Raw genomic sequence first — 12,567 nt, forward strand, 5'->3', positions numbered from 1 at the left:
TTTAATAAAATAAGGAAATGTTGAATGAAAAAGGCAGAGCACAACATGTATTAACGAGTATGATCTCCACCAGGGTACAGATACACACAAAAAAATTCTGTTAACAAATATTAAAAATGATTACTTCTAGTTGGAGAGTAAAAATAAAGTTGTTTAATGCATCTCCATACTTTTCTATATTTTTGAGCATCCTATAATTAGCACATATTGCTTGTACAATCAAACAGTTGATTTTAGGAAGAAAATCATCCTGAGCTGAAGATTTAAAAAATTAGTGCTAATTGGGTTAGTCCAATTGTAGCCCATAGTGGTGGGGTCTGGAGCCCCAGAGGCCAGCAGCTCTACCCACCATGAGTGACCCCAGAAGAGCAATGCTAAGCTCCAGCCTGGGAAGGCTGCTTGGAGGGCTGACTGTGCACCACACCCTGAGCTATCCTGCTGCAGAACCGAGGTTATTAATTAAAGGGACTAGCGACCAGAACAAACTACATGTCAGAACTAGATGGGAATTTCCATTCTTCACCCTCTACCTCAGTGACATCAGGCAAGTTACTTACCGTGAGGTTTTGTTTTCTTATCCATAAAATGAGACAATAGCATTATCTACATGATTGAGTTGCTATGAAGATTAAATGAGAGACAGCATATAAAGAATAATATGTTACCTAGAACATAATTAGTACTCATTAAATGGTTGCTTCAAAAGGATAACAAATCACACTTTGCCCCTCACTAGACAGAGAGAAAAGCCATGGAGATGATTTGGCATTGCCTCTAAGAAATAAATGTAAGACATTATTACTAAAACCAGGTCCTTTTGAATGGATTTGATTAATTTAGCCTGGTATCTGTTGGGCTAAAGAATATAGTTATGATATGCTGTAAGTTTTGTCCATAAATAAGAAACTACATGTCTTGTTTGAAACCACTCTAAATTCCCTTCCAACACATTGTCTTCTATAAGGCTAACTTTAAAGTTCAATATTAGTGCATATAAACCATATAAAAAATTTTCCCAGATTCCCCAAATTAGAGACGAGGTAGGTTTTCTGAGTACACTCCTGTGAAAGTAATGGGCATATTTAACTTCCTGTGGCATAAATAGAATTGTCCCAATTGTGACCTTAACACTGCACATACTACACAAATAAAGAAAATATCTCCGGGTTTTTCTAGCACTTTAGAAAATATCCTGTCCATTACAGCTGTTATGTTTTTCAGTTGTAAAGGAATCTTTTTGTGTGTGTGTGTGCGTGCATGTGGGCATATCATTTTGGGAATGCTTAAAATGTTACAAAATACTATAAAATAATAACTGCAAACTGAGGATATGAAATTATTTTATTTTTCTCTCCTTTTTTCTTGTTAAAAATATTTCTCTCTATTATAAATTTTGCTTTTTGATGAAAAATGTTAAGTATAATTTAAAGAAATGACCTAGCCACTTGGTGGCAGTATGCCATGAAGAATACCGTCTCTGGCTTTGTTTCAGTCCCATGATTAAAAATTTTGTCATTGACTTGATTTTGTCTCTGATAATCTTGTTTACAAGTTATGTTACTTCATATATCTGATTCTTTGTAAAATTACCCTCTGATAATTAAGCACCTCTTTTAAGTAACTTTAATTTAATCTAATTTAAATGAATGCATCTGGTTGATTTGAAAGTCTGATAGCAAATAGACCCTAAAGGAAGATTGCATTTATTCTTTATTAGGGCTAATAAAGCCCTAGTCAGATGTGAAAATTATTTTTTATATAATGCCAAATAATAACTAAATGAAGTTTCAACGCCAAATAATCACCTGTAATTTATAAAGCAGAATTATATTCGACTGAATTGAAAACCAACAACACTATTTATCACTTTTAAATAAAAATACAAATTTTAAAATAACAAAAGTTAAAATAAAAATAATTCTGCAACCTATGTTTATACGTTGCAGAATTATTTTTATTTTATTTATATGTTTACAGGCTGCCAACTTGAAAATCTTGTCGCATTTTAAGGTATTATTTCTACTGTTAAAATTTCAAATTAAGAATGGGAGTTCATAACCCACTTGAATCAAACTGTGAAATATGATATATTAAGAACTGTGTAATGTTTTGAACTACCAACAATAAAAATAAAAATAATAAAATAAATAAAATTAAAAAAAATAAAAACTCCAAAAAAAAATTCAAATTAAGGCAAATACAGACTCCAGCTTGTCCTCTCCGAGAATGAACATTGGCTTGTTAACCGGAGATTTAGATGCGTGAACCTGGCTGCCCACAGTTAGGGTACAACCTTAACCCTTCAGAGTTTGATGGAGCCCTACACCAGGGAGAAAAAGAAATTTAGTAAAGTATTGAGAAGCCATATTCACAGGAAACACTTTTCTTTTGCTGTAGAGAAGCCAGAATAAAAACACAGGAAAGAACTTTTGGCTTTTACAATGTTTTCATCTTCTAAAATTCCCTGCCCTATTGTTCTTAGAGAACAGCCCTTCAATAGAGAGCTTGTTCCTGCACCCAAATTAGCCTTTCTCAAAGATTTCCAAAAACCCATAGGAATTTTTTCACTACAAATGTATGCTCTATTTCTCAAAGAAAAATCTTGTGGGCCACATAGCTTATTATATAATCCTGTGATATCTCAGTGACAGTTAAGGATACCTTAAGTTGTGATTCCTGCCTGGACCAAGAAGAATATTTTGGAAAAAAAAAAAATGTGAATACTGACTGAGTAAATAAGGGCTTGAGGGGCTCCTGGAGATGCAGAACTTAAAACCATCTTCAGAAATGTCTTCTGATAACTGATAGAATTGTGTCCTTGAAGTCACCTCTGGCAGCTTCTAAGTATCAGAAAGGGCCGGACTGGCAAGATCTCTCTGGGACTCTTGTGTTCTGACTTAAAGTGAGTTAGCTGCCAAGACTGTTCACCCATTCCTGATTGGAGGCCTTCATTAACAAGCCTCAGACAGCCCTCATGACTAGGCAGGGCTGGCCAGGATCCTTGCCATTGGGAAAGGAGCAGAGAGGAGTCATTAATGACATTCCACCCCTGTGTTACAACCCCAAAGTGTCTGCTAATCAAAATTGAGCTTCTTGTGGGAAGCCAAGAGGGGGCGAACAGCTTCCCAAAGATTGCACAAAGGCCCAAAGTGACACATCTCCAAGGCCCTTAAGGAAATTTAAACCTTATTGCATCATCTATTGGAAGGAATCAAGTAGAAACCAATGATTGTGCATTTTTCTGGCTCAGTGAAATAAAGCTCCTTGGTATTTGTTGCCTAGAAGCCTCATGAAATTAGTGGACACACCCTGAAATTTCACAAACCCTCAGCGGTTTCTAATTGTCCTTGTAATATTAACTCCTTGGAGATTTACCAAATTAAATAAGAAAAGAGAAAAGACACACTTGCAGGCCATTGCTTTTATTCCACCCTTCAAGCCTATTAAAGTTACTGGTTGACTTTAATCATCTCTGAGCAAGGGAAGAAAGTCTCTGAAGACACGGAGCCACCTGAGTGCTCTTTTCTTGATGTTCTTTTCTTTTTAAGTCTCCCAGGTCACACCAAAATCTTTCCAAAGTGATACTCGGAATTCTGACCTTCTCATTTCTTCCACCTTAAAAGGACACCTTACTTCTGGTAAGAAAATAACACCGAGGCTTTTTCAGAGTCTTCAATAACTACCCATTTTAACCCCCACACTGAAAAATTCACATGGCAGGCATGAGTTTCTGGGCAATAAGATATGCCATATGCTTTCTATAGAAAAATACTCGGCAAAGTACGAAAATATGTTTAAAATTAAAGTAAAAGAGAGGCTTAGGTGGATTTTGCCAACTTTTACAGTGAGTTGAACAGATTTTCATCTCAGTAGGTAGGTGCTGGGTCTCAAGTCCCAAAAACTTCTAAAAATATACCACTCTCTGTCTACCATGTGCTAAGAGTTCTATATACATCATCTTTTTCAATCTTCAAAACAATCTGGTGAGATAAGTATTATGGATCTATTTTGTAAATGAGAAAAAACAAAGCTCTAATGGATGGAGGAATGAGTCCAAGGTCACACAGCTGCTAAGGGACAGATAAAAATTCAAATACTGTTCTTTTAAATCCTGAAATCTGTGCTCTTTCTCGGACACAAGTAGCTCCCATTTAATTTGTTGATATGACTGGGTATGTTTCTGCTGATGAGCATAATTAAATGTTTTCGGCGTGAAAAAATATTAGATTAGGTTGTGTAATGGGTGCTTTAAAATATTTTAAAATATCAGATTAAATAAAATATTTTAAAATATTAGATTAGGTTGTGTAATGGGTACTTTAAGTAGCTTTTGCATTGCTATAACCAAAATGCCCAACAAGAATGACTTAGAGGAGGAAAATATATTTGGGGTTCATAGTTTCGAAGTTCTCAGTTCATAGATGGCCTACTCCATTGCTCTGAGCCTAAGATAAGGCTTGGGAGAAGGGCCTAGGAGAGGTAAGTTGCTCCCTCCCAAGGCATGCCCTCATTGACACACTTCCCCTAGCCATGTCCTGCCTGCCTATAGTTTACACCCAGTCTGTTCATTCAAACCAGTATGGAGTGATTAGGTTACAGCTCTCACAATCTAATCATTTTTTTACCTCTGAACATTTCTGCAGTAACACAGGCACTACTGGAGGACACCTCACATCCAAACTCTAACCATGGGCAAGTAAAACTCTAAATATAAGTTTCAGACTGAAAAACTTTGGCATGACTGTTTCAACATGGTAGACCATTTATCTCTTTGCATAGAGATCTGACTGGACCAGTGTAAGAACTTCTACAGCTTCTGTTGATATTCCTTGCACCTTCATTGATTCATTCAATAAATATTCAGTAAACAACTCTTAAGTGCCAGGTATTAGTTTGAGTGATGGGAAATTAGTAGTGAAAAAAAAGAAGAAGAAGAAGAATATCAAAGCCCCCAATCTTCGTGGAGCTTCCATTCTAGATAGAGGAGAAAAATAACCAACAAAAACAACAAGAAAACCAGGTGGTGGCTAAGTGTTACAAAGAAACACCAGACAGGGTGAGGGCACCCTGAATTTGTAGATGCAAATCAGTCATGAGCCAAGTGTTCAAGTTCAGTGCAGATTCCTAATTATGGATGTCTATATAGACATGCAACTTGATAGTTTTGTTAGAATTGTGGAGGCCAAGAACTCAAGGCAGTTCTACTAGATAGGTATTAAAATCCCTATTTTATGGAAGAGGGAACCTGAGCCTCAACATGTTTACAGTTATGCCCCACAGTCCAGAACTGGTAAAAGGCAGAGTTCAACTCAGCTCTTGGTTTCTCCTCCCCACTTCTTAGACCCCTTCTTCCAGCATCATGATAATTGGGGAGCTCTCGATCCAAGGAATGCGGCAGTCCATAATCCCTTTAGTGGCTTGAAATATTCATCCACGGATCTTTAGCTCTGGGAAAACACCAGTGTCCTATTCCATTGGGATTTGAAGATAAAGCTACACAGGTGCCTGCTTGCCAATTGGGTTTAAGAGAGAAGCTGGTCAGTCTGGAGATCCCAAAAGGCATAACAAGCACAGAAGGGCAATAACTAGGGTGGGGGCAATATAGTATGTGTTTCCTGGTTTGTATTCGAAAAGAGGTAGTGAGGGAGGACAGAGGACCACAGGGAGGCCAAAACCCAGCATGGCTCTAGAGAAAAGTCCAATCTAAGTCATGTCTTAGCTATCTTCTATATTTGAATATCAGGTTTTCTCATGTACTAGGGAGAAAAATGTGAAGAGTGTGGTGGGTAACACATGCTGAATAAGTTATTTTAATTATTTAAAGGAAATCAACTCAATGCCAAAATGCAAGAACAGCATTGTTTCTAAAATAAGTATAGGACTATAGCAATGTTGATTTTTTTTCTTATGCCATCTATTGTTCTAGGTAGAGTGAATGTCCTTTCTCAGCAGGAAAAATTTCATAAAGAATGACGAGAAGTTGCACACAGATTTTCTGTCTCACATAAAAGGTTAAAAAAACAAAACAAAACACAACAATCCCAGTTGTGATGGTGGCCAGCATTAGACCTTGTCACAGGCAATTTGGAATTCTCACCTGTGTCAAACAAACCAAATGAGGTTCATTACTAAATGTTTTTAAATGAAATATGCATGCACAAGCTGACCACATCTGCTGGAGATGCACTTCTACAAACCTGCTGATACCAGAGACATCAGTCCAATTTTCCCAAACCAATAAGGCTGTTTCCTGGGGTCTTGTCATGCATTCTGAAAGAGCAGTCGTTTCATAGCCCAAGGCATAGGTGGTCTTTGCCTCCGCTTTTCCTCTTCCTTTGAGATCAGTGACCTTCACTTTGAACAGAGTAGAGAGAACAATACTGCTGGCATCAGATGAACGCTAATGCTTAGTTAAAATTATTTTTCTTTCCTTTCATTAGACAACAGGCAAGACATTGGACTTTTATCGGGCATGGTCTTCCTTGCTGTTATGTTGTCAATTCTCTCTTTGATTGGGATATTTAACAGATCGCTCCGAACTGGGTAGGTTTTTGTAGTTTCTGTGTTCTAATTTAGGCCATATATATGTGCTATCAAAATGTTGTCAATTCAGTTATTTACTAGAAAAACCCATTAACCTTTTTACTCAGCAAAAGGAAAATTAAAGGTCCAATGCTTAGTGCCAAGCTCTTTACAAATACCGTTCATTTAATCCTCACAATGACCTACCAAAAAGCGCCATGGCCCATTTTTCAGAAGACCTGAACAAGGCTGACAGGTTGTCCTCTGCCTGGGGTCATAGAGCACTAGGCCAGGAGTCCAGCTAGATAGCACTGACATCCACACCTGTGCTCCCCACCCCCACAGCCTTTCCATGGCACCCCAAGCAATCCACAGCACCTGGATTCCTCTGAGTAACCATTAAGCAAACCTTGAATTCTACCCAAAGAAATCAGCTGAATCAGTGTGGAAAGAAGTATGGATGTTTGCATTTGTCACTTTGTTACCAGTAGTGTTGGTGGTGAGGGATCCAGCCCCTTCTTCTTGATTCTTTCAATCTGTCTCCCTACTATATGGTGTTAGTGGAGATCTGTGCCTAGTTATTGAAATTTTGAGATTATTATGAGATTTTGAGAAAAGCAAGGTCTTTGGTCCTCTCAGTTTTACTGGATGCCTTGAGTATCTCTAATGTGTTCATAGACAGGTCGTTTCATGTGGCAGTTTCCCAGTATATCCAATTACGCACAGATGTTGACACATAGGAGCATTCTTTGCCAAATTGGCACTGAGTTTCTCTTTCTTGTCATCACTTGCTTCGTGAAATAATCGTTCTTTAAATCTTGTTATCAAAATGCAGTAGAAAGATTTTAAGTGAGCTATTCTAAATAAAGTATATTAATGACTTCTTATTTGCATACCTTTTCCCTTAGAATTTAAGTAATATTTCAAATTTTAAATTACACATTAATGAGCATATCCCTAATACCCTGACAAGGTGGGCAACTAATGTGGAACTTCATTTTAGGTAGTTTTAAAATATGCTTGATCATAAAGCCCCTTGAAATCTAATCCTAATTTCAAAGTAATGCTACATAAAGATTCTAAATTTTGTGTTCTTATCCAAAGATGTCCTACTTAGTTTGAAATTTTAAATAACTTTAGGTTTACTATTAAAAATAACCTAAAAACTGGAGCTGGGATTGTAGGTCAGTGGTATAGCATTGCCTAGCATGTGTGAGGCACTGGGTTCAATTCTCAGAACTGCATATAAATAAATAAATAAATAAATAAAGGCCCATCAACAAGTCAAGTTAAAAAAAAGCTAAAATTAACTGTGGGTTGGTAATGACAAATAAGGAAATTCTTGATTAACCTAATTAGTTTAATAAGTACACTTTTTTAAAAGATAAAAGAAACAAAGATAATTTCAATATAGCTATTTTACATATGAGCAGTTACTGTTAATTTATATAATAACCCATTATTTATGGGCTGGGGTTGTGGCTCAGTGGTAGAGCACTTGCCTATCATGTATGAGGCACTGGGTTCGATCCCCGTTACAACATAAAAAATAAACAAATAAAATAAAGATATTTTTTAAAAACCACATTATTTATAAAATCCCTACATCAGAAACAGAACTGGACAACAGAAGACAAAACATTTTAAACACAATGAAACCAAAACTAAGTAAATATATATAAATACATTCTCACTGTATCAATGTGCTATATAAAAACTTTACCACAATAACAAGAATTTACTAGTTTGATTGAATTTTAAATATAGAAGGTGTAAAAAAACTGAATCATAAAACATTGTATAAATATATGTAAAGCAATCATTTTTACCCCAAAGTCCAAGATCGAACAGGGCTTGCTTGTGGCATTCATGCAGCCATTTTGGTTGTTACTTAATAAAAAGTTTTAGAGAATCTGCTTAAGACAGATAACCAAGTCCTATCTGTTGTTTACAGGTCCTTGTTAACATGTAAAAATAAGCCTGAGATGAGTTTAGTCTCTTCCATGTTTCTGGTGAAACTTTTCCACCCTATAGATTTGAGTTTTCAATATGTGAATTGTTTTAAGCTCAATGGCATCACCAAGAATAAGTTGGAGGGGCAGGAAGCCCCATCAACTCATCCCTAGGATACTTAATAAGCACATAGTCTAGGTGAAAACCAGTGCTCACCATGCCACATAGTTGTTCCCTTACCTCCTACTCCAACCAAGTAAAGAAAATTTGAAGGCCTCATAATTGCCTCAATAGTATTTGGAATAATTACAAAATTTAGATTAGGGGAGCTTGAATTATAGGTTTTTTTAGTGTAACAGTCTTTTCTTTTTTATTTAATAGTTATGGTTGCCTTAGAAAGTTCTACAAAATATCCTTCACTTTTTCAAACTTTCCCACCCGCATGATCTGCTTAGAGTGGTTTGCTGTGTTTAACATGTGTGTGGTTTCTCCCAGTTCTCTTGAATCTAATGTGTTTTGAAATGTTCCTGCTCATTAGAAAGAAGCAGAACAATAGAAACCAGAGGAATACCTGAAAAGATACTGAGTCAGCTTTCCCTTAACTTTAAGAGATGAAAACCTTTGTCCCTGTATCAGGGAGTCTGATTTTTATGATGCATTCCATTCTAGTTGACCACCTCATCTCCTATGATTGCCTGCACCAATCAGAAAGTAAAATGCTGCTTCTAATATGTCATGTTTGATTTTTTTTAGAATTAAAAGAAAAATCTTATTGCTGATACCAAAGTGGCTTTATGAAGATATACCGAATATGGAAAACAGTAATGTTGTGAAAATGCTTCAGGTAACCAAACACCATCAAATAAAGACAGAGTGGCAATTGGGACCAAGAGTGGGGTCTCATGATTAGAGTAGAATTTCCATTCAAATATGTGGCTCCACATATTAACGTAATTACACATGTCTAAAGAAACAAAATCGTACATCTTTCAAATTCTACTTAAAAGAGATGAAGGAATAGGATTAGGGGAGAAAAGAAGAAAGAAACCATACTATTCAAGAGAGAAATGTGAAGTGGAAGAGTGTGGGTCAGGTACTGAGGTCATTAGACCAAGAAACTGGCAGATGTCTTTAGGCGCAAAGGATAGAGGGAAGAAAACTCAATGGAATGAGCTTCAAAGACTCAAAGAGGCTTCTGTTTCACACGAGGTAGAGAAGTGGTGGAGCTGATGGAGGACACCCCTTTCTATTTTAAACCCAGGGGAATATGAGCAATTAACATGAGGGGACTGGAGGATGGTGTCCCCAGGGGGTAGGCAGGTTTCCATTTCAGCAAAGAGAAGAGTGTGCACCAGGAAGACTGAGGATAGGGCTTTGCTGGCCGTGGAAGAGGGAGAGGGTCTCTGTGTGTTTCCAGCCATCTACTCAGCTAGCCAGGGCCTCGAAGCCCTGTCAGTGGGCCAGACATGTCATCCAAGCGTTGCAGTGCAGGGATGTACATGCAGTGACACATGAGCCCACATGGGTGACAGGAAACACACAGAGATTCTGAGGAGAAAGCGAGAGCATTCTAAGCAGAGGTGACAATGTGAGCAAAAGTACAGAGATAAAACCAGCATGTCAGGTAGGAGAAGGTCATATTTGTCAAGCAAATAAGCGTGGCTCTGTTTGCAGCTCTGGTGAGCCCATTCATCGACTCTTTCCCCCACCTCACATCATTTGAACAAGAGGTTCCTAGCCTAAACCTAAAAAAAAAAAAAAAAAAAGTTTTTAAAGTTTTAAAACCACCTGCCACAGAATGAAGTTCAATTTCCGTAACACAAAACCTGTGAGGTGACCCCAGTCCCCAGCCCAGCCTTATTCCAGTCACTCCTCACATCAAGCTTTTCCATTAAGCAACACCCAGCTGCTGCTCTTGCCCAAACCTGGCGAGTTCTCTGAGGAGGCAAGGCATGAAGAAAACCTGAACAACACTTCACATAGCTTTATTTGAGATCCTCTCCTTTGCCAAACTCCTGTCCTACTCTGGGCTCCTGGAATTAGAGGGGAAACCTGGTTTCTTTCCTTCAGATGAGTTCTGGGTTGCTGCTCAAGAGATTAAGGAGTGGTCTGCTCAGAGCTGTCGTGACAGAATGCATAGCCGGATGGGTTTAAACACCAAGCATTTGTTCTCACAGTTCTATAGACTGGCAAGTCCACGATAAAGGTGCCAGGCACCTGAGTTCCTGTTGAGGGTTTCCTTGTCCTCCTCACCTGGCAGAGAGACCATCTTTCTCATGTCTCTTGTGCATGAATCCCATTCATGAGGTCTCCACCCCCATGACTCGCTGACTTCCCAAAGGCCCCCACTTTCAAATAACATCACTTTGGCTTCAACATATGAACGGGGGTGGTGGGGTTGGCACAAATGCTCAGTCTGTGATAGATGGCACTAATTTTATAATTGTGTTGGCTAAAGTTATTTGCCCTGGGAGGCTGGCACTCAGCTGGAAGGTCTCAAGTCCTTCCCTCAAAAGTCAGCAGGCTGAAACCTTCACCCACCTTCCTGATGGTCCCACATACCTGAATTGTGAGTGGCTGTGCACCCGGAGAGCCTCAGCACAGGTACACACCACAGCCTCACTCTCAACACGTAAACAAAATAGGAGTCCCTCCTCTTTCTTTTATTTAAACAACAAAGTGGCTTTTCCCCCTTGTAGTAGGGCTCCATAATATTAAGAACTATTCCTATATATTCCAAAGCCCTACGTTAATGTGCCAGTTAATCGTCAAGTCCCATCTTCCTCTTTAAAACTTTTAAACTGAGAAATATGTTAAGAGGCACGGATTATTTATTTATTTTTTCTTCCTTTCTTTCTGTCACCTCTTGGGGAGGATTTCATAAGGATTTGGAAGCAAGTAAGAGAACAAAAGACAAAAGGAGGAAATCATACAGGAAGATAAACAATATGAGAAAAGGGAGGGAGAGAGGGTGAGGGAAAGAACATTCCAGAGCTTATTCAATTATCCAGCTGGCTCCTTTTAAATTTTTTTTTTTTTTTTTTTTTGTAAAATAAAACCATGTCTTTTTTTTCCCCCCCTTAGGAAAAAAGTGAATGTGTGACTAGCAATTTCAGCGAAGAGGTCCTTTATGTGGATCCCATGATTACAGAAATAAGGGAACTCCTTTTCCTGGGAGAGCACAAGCGCAGGGATTGCGAGAAGGAAAATACAGAGTCCCTGGAGACAAGAGACGGCCTGCCAAAGTCACTGTTCACCAGCAATCCCATTGTGTACCTTCCTGACCTCCACACCGGATATAAACCCCAGATTTCAAATTTTCTCCCTGAGGAGCAACATCTTAGCAATAGCGATGAACAGGACTTCTCAACCCCTACACAAGTCGATTTCTTGGACCTGGAAAGGAATATGAGGTTAAAAAAATATCCTAACTTTGGTTTTTCTGTGTCAAGTCTGAATTCGCGGAGCAACACGCTGGTTCTGGAAGAATTAAGCCTCATTTTAAATCAGGGAGAATGCAGCAGTCCTCCTGACCTACAAAACCCAGCGGAGGGGGAAACCAGCATGTTTTTGGAAAACAAGTCACCCAGTGATCCCGTTCTGGAACAGACCCTGCTGCCTGATGAATTTGTTTCCTGTTTGGGGATCATGGATGAGGAGGAGTTGCCATCTATCAACTCTTATTTTCCACAAAATATCTTGGAAAAACACATCAATAGGATTTCATTCTTGGAAAAGTAAGTGGGGTGGTCAGAATCCATGTGGGAAACCTGTCCTGCAGTAGCAAGTCGGAGCCTTCCTCGATTGAAATTTAATTCTTCCTCAAAGGCACCAAGGTAGTACCTGCCTGATGGCCACACACACACACAAAAAAAAGCAGCATTATTAGGAATATCACTGTGGATTATTTTGTTTAATATCAACTATTTCCTCTTTATATTTTCCTTCAGGGAAAGGTACAGAACAGCTCTTTTGTAAGAAGAAAGGATAAATAATACAAAAGATGTGGTAGTGAAATAAATCCGGGAAAACAGTTCCCTAAAATTAAAACGTTATACACTTGCAAGGGGGAAAAGCAAGTTTAGTTTTTAA

General features: G+C 38.3%; 1 protein-coding gene across 1 annotated transcript in view; it reads left to right on the plus strand.

Moving 5' to 3' along the window:
• The window catches only part of Il23r (interleukin 23 receptor), a 59,658-nt gene extending 47,442 nt beyond the window's left edge, over positions 1–12,216 (plus strand). The window contains exons 7-10 of the mRNA XM_026410261.2: positions 3,549–3,638; positions 6,441–6,543; positions 9,229–9,319; positions 11,560–12,216. Coding sequence (XP_026266046.2) covers positions 3,549–3,638; positions 6,441–6,543; positions 9,229–9,319; positions 11,560–12,216 — 941 coding nt within the window. The remainder of the gene's footprint in view (positions 1–3,548; positions 3,639–6,440; positions 6,544–9,228; positions 9,320–11,559) is intronic.
• Positions 12,217–12,567: the final 351 nt, after the last annotated feature.

The sequence above is a fragment of the Urocitellus parryii genome, chromosome 11 (assembly GCF_045843805.1).
Source record: "Urocitellus parryii isolate mUroPar1 chromosome 11, mUroPar1.hap1, whole genome shotgun sequence".
NCBI lineage: Eukaryota > Metazoa > Chordata > Mammalia > Rodentia > Sciuridae > Urocitellus > Urocitellus parryii.